Source organism: Vicia villosa, linkage group LG5, assembly GCF_029867415.1.
Source record: "Vicia villosa cultivar HV-30 ecotype Madison, WI linkage group LG5, Vvil1.0, whole genome shotgun sequence".
Lineage (NCBI taxonomy): Eukaryota > Viridiplantae > Streptophyta > Magnoliopsida > Fabales > Fabaceae > Vicia > Vicia villosa.
Genome location: NC_081184.1, coordinates 79,651,204 through 79,655,155, shown reverse-complemented (window position 1 = coordinate 79,655,155; position 3,952 = coordinate 79,651,204). Strand labels below are relative to the sequence as shown.

The following is a 3,952-nucleotide window of genomic DNA, read 5'->3' as shown; positions in this document are numbered from 1 at the left end:
GCTTTCGAACAGATCGTGTTGACGATGTACAGGCATTGTTTCAATTTCTAAATAACGGAGATATAAGGATGTTAATCCCTTGTCAACCCCTTTGAGCCTAAAGAAGTAGGAGTTTTCCTTCGTATAAAATAAAACCCTTGATACATAACCTGGGGTAGGGTAGTTGCTCAGTTAACTTAATTATTCCAAGTTGTTCCTTTGAACATAATCACCGATGGTTCCCCGTCATCATTAAGATAGTTCCCATGTCAGTTCTTTTGATGACCTTGTAGAAGCGTTTGTTCGTCAATACAAGTATAATATCGACATGGCTCCTGATAGAGATCAACTTCGTGCTATGGCACAAAAAGAGAAAGAATCTTTCAAAGAGTATGCACAAAGATGGCGTGAAGTTGCCGCCCAAACTTCTCCCCCCATGGAGGAAAAAGAAATGACGAAAGTTTTCTTGAAGACTCTTAGCTCGTTTTATTACGAGAGGATGGTTGCAAGCGCCCCAACAGATTTTACTGAGATGGTGAATATGGGAATGCGACTTGAGGAAGGTGTCCGCGAGGGAAGACTAGCTAAGGAAGGAAGTTCTAGCGGTGTCAAAAAGTTTGGGGGCGGTTTTTTCAAGAAGAAGGAACAAGAAGTTAGTGTTGTCTCATACGGAATGCCTGGAAGAAGGAATAACTATCGGTCACAACACGTCGCGGCTGTGTCCAATTCAGCTCCGATGGCTCCTACCTATCAACCCCAATTTCCACAACAAAGTCTACAACAACCTCAGCAACAGACTCGTCAGCCATATAATAGTTAGTAGAATAGAGCGTAGAGAAGGAGAGAATTTGATCTGATACCCATGACTTATACTGAGTTGCTTCCTGCTCTCATAAATAAGAATCTCGTGCAAACTAGGGCTCCTCCACCTGTCCCAGAAAACATCCCATGGTGGTACAAGGCTGATGACTTTTGTGCTTTTCACCAAGGTGCACCCGGTCATAGCACAGAAAGATGTTATTAATTAAAATTGGAAGTGCAGAAGTTGGTCAAAAGTGGTATGCTGACTTTCAAAGATGTCAATCCAAATGTTCAAGCTAACCCTTTGCCTCAAAATGGAGCGGCTTCTGTGAATATGGTGTACGGATGTCCTGGGAGATACCAGGTTTTCAACATTTGTTATATTAGAGGATCATTGGTCAGGATGCATGCTGGTTTATGTAGACTTGCTTACTTTCAACATGACCATGCCGCATGTACAATTTGCTCCAGAAATTCACGTGGATGTCTCAGTGTGAGAAGAGACTTGCAAAGGTTGCTGGATCAAAGGCTCATAACCATTACTTATGATAGAAATGAGGACGATGATGTCAATGTTGTGGCCCCTCATTTCAACATGCCTGAGCCCATGGAGATGATTTATGATAGCCAAAATTTCTCTGTTTCTCCTTTGGTGATTTATCCATCTGGTCCGATTCCTTATACTTCAGACAAGGCAGTGCCCTACAAGTACAACGCCACTATGGTCAAAGAGGGAAGATAGGTTCCAATACCCAATGTGCCCTCTGTTGATAATATTGTTGGTATGAGCAGAGTGACGAGAAGTGGACGCGTGTTTGCACCATCGCCTCAGAAAAGGGTTGAAATTTCGTTTGGTGAACAAGTGCCATTGAGAAATCCAATTGTGCGTGTTGAACCGAGTTTTGTTGAAGGTCAGTCTAGTGGTACAAACGTTGATTCCAGTGATGATGAGATTCTGAAGTTGATCAAGAAGAGCGAATACAAGGTTGTCAATCAACTATTGCAAACTCCTTCTAAGATTTTTGTGCTTTCTTTGTTGGCGTATTCTCTAGTGCATAGGGAAGCCCTGATGAGGATTCTGGATCAAGCCTTTGTCTACCATGATGTAACAATCGACCAATTTGGTGGGATTGTGGGAAATATAACTGCTTGCAACAACTTGAGTTTTAGTGATGAAGAGCTTCCTGGAGAAGGCAGAAATCATAACTTGGCATTACACATTTCAATGAACTGCCAGTCAGATGCTCTGTCTAATGTATTGGTGGACACTGTTTCGTCTTTGAACGTTATGCCCAAATCCACTTTATCTAGGCTTACGTATCAAGGCGCTCCAATGAGATACAGTGGGGTCATTGTCAAGGCTTTTGATGGGTCGAGAAAGAGTGTTATCGGAGAAGTGGATCTTCCAATGAAGATCGGCCCGCATACCTTTCAAATCAAATTTCAGGTAATGGATATTCATGATGCGTTTAGCTGCTTATTGGGTCGCCCATGGATCCACCAGGCAGGGGCAGTTACCTCCATACTCCATCAGAAATTGAAATTCATAAGTAATGGAAAGTTGGTGACAGTGGATGGAGAGCAGGCGCTAGTGGTCAGTCATCTTTCATCATTTTCCTACATCGATGTTGAAGAAGCCATTGGAACTCAATTCCAGGCACTCTCTGTTGCTGACAAGAATGTTGAAAAGAATGGGACCTCTATCTCTTCTTTGAAAGATGCACGCCAAGTGGTTCAAGATGGTTCTGCTGTAGGTTGGGGTCAAGTTTTGAGTCTACCCGATAACAAGTTTCGTGAATCCATGGGAAGAAAACCAAATGGCGGATGCTCTGGCCACTTTGTCTTCAACAAAGTCACTTTTCATCATATACCTTGAAAAGAAAACCAAATGGCGATGCTCTGGCCACTTTGTCTTCCATGTACAAAGTGAATGCCCATAATGAAGTACCTCGCATCACAATTAGGCGCCTCGATAGGCCCGCCCATGTCTTCACAACGGAAACTGAGATAGATAACAAACCATGGTATCATGATATAAAGTGTTTCCTCAAGGATCATGAATACCCACCCGAGGCATCAAGTAAAGACAAAAAGACTTTAAGAAGATTAGCTTTCAATTTTTTCCTCAACGGGGATGTTTTGTACAAAAGAAATTATGACATGGTTTTGCTTAGATGCGTGGATAGACACGAAGCAAACATGTTAATGAAAGAAGTTCACAAAGGTTCTTTTGGTACTCATGCCAATGGTCATTCCATGGCTAATAAGATGCTTCGAGCAGGCTATTATTGGTTGACAATGGAGTCTGATTGTTTTCAGTTTGTGAAGAAGTGCCACAAATGTCAAATTTATGCTGATAAGATACACGTCCCCCCGACTTTGCTCAACGTTATCTCTTCCCCATGGCCATTCTCTATGTGGGGAATTGATATGATTGACATGATTCAACCCAAAGCTTCAAATGGCCATCGTTTTATATTGGTCGCCATCGATTACTTCACCAAGTGGGTTGAAGAAAATTCATATGCCAATGTGACAAAGCAAGTAGTTGTCAAGTTTATCAAAAACCAAATCATTTGTAGATATGGTATCCCGAATAAAATCATCACTGATAATGGCTCTAACTTGAACAACAATATGATGAGAGAACTCTGTGAGAGCTTCAAGATCGAGCATCACAACTCTTCTCCATACAGACCTAAGATGAATGGTGCTGTTGAAGCTGCTAACAAAAACATCAAAAAAATCTTGCAATAAATGGTGGTTACTTATAAGGATTGGCATGAGATGCTTCCTTTTGCTTTACACGGATATCGTACATCTGTCCGAACTTCAACAGGGGAAACCCCTTTCTCTTTGGTCTATGGGATGGAAGCAGTGCTCCTGGTAGAGGTAGAGATCCCGTTAATAAGGGTCTTGATGGAAGCCAAGTGGACTGAGGTAGAATGGTGTCAAAACAGATTCGATCAGCTGAATCTAATAGAAGAAAAGAGATTGACGGCCTTATGTCATGGTCAGCTATACCAAAAGAGACTGAAGAAAGCATTTGACAAGAAGGTCAAACCCCGAGAGTTTAGAGAAGGTGATCTTGTGCTCAATAAAGTCTTGTCCTTTCAACCTGATCCTAGGGGCAAGTGGACGCCGAATTATGAAGGTCCATATGTTGTTAAGA

The 3,952-nt window shown here is 42.0% G+C and overlaps 1 protein-coding gene across 1 annotated transcript; it reads left to right on the top strand.

Moving 5' to 3' along the window:
• Positions 1 to 841: 841 nt before the first annotated feature.
• LOC131604882 (uncharacterized) lies at positions 842 to 2,656 on the top strand. The gene is made up of 3 exons (XM_058877298.1): positions 842 to 968; positions 1,077 to 1,488; positions 1,573 to 2,656. The coding sequence occupies exons 1-3, from the start codon at positions 842 to 844 to the stop codon at positions 2,654 to 2,656; spliced, it is 1,623 nt and encodes a 540-aa protein (XP_058733281.1).
• The last annotated feature ends 1,296 nt before the right edge of the window (positions 2,657 to 3,952 follow it).

What these genes read in the sequence shown, in the direction of transcription:
- LOC131604882 (XM_058877298.1), top strand. Translation starts at nt 842, where the DNA reads ATGACTTATACTGAGTTGCTTCCTGCTCTCATAAATAAGAATCTCGTG. An exon ending in CTTTTGTGCTTTTCACCAAG is followed by an intron (nt 969 to 1,076) that starts GTGCACCCGGTC and finishes CAAATGTTCAAG; the next exon opens with CTAACCCTTTGCCTCAAAAT. An exon ending in GACAAGGCAGTGCCCTACAA is followed by an intron (nt 1,489 to 1,572) that starts GTACAACGCCAC and finishes TGGTATGAGCAG; the next exon opens with AGTGACGAGAAGTGGACGCG.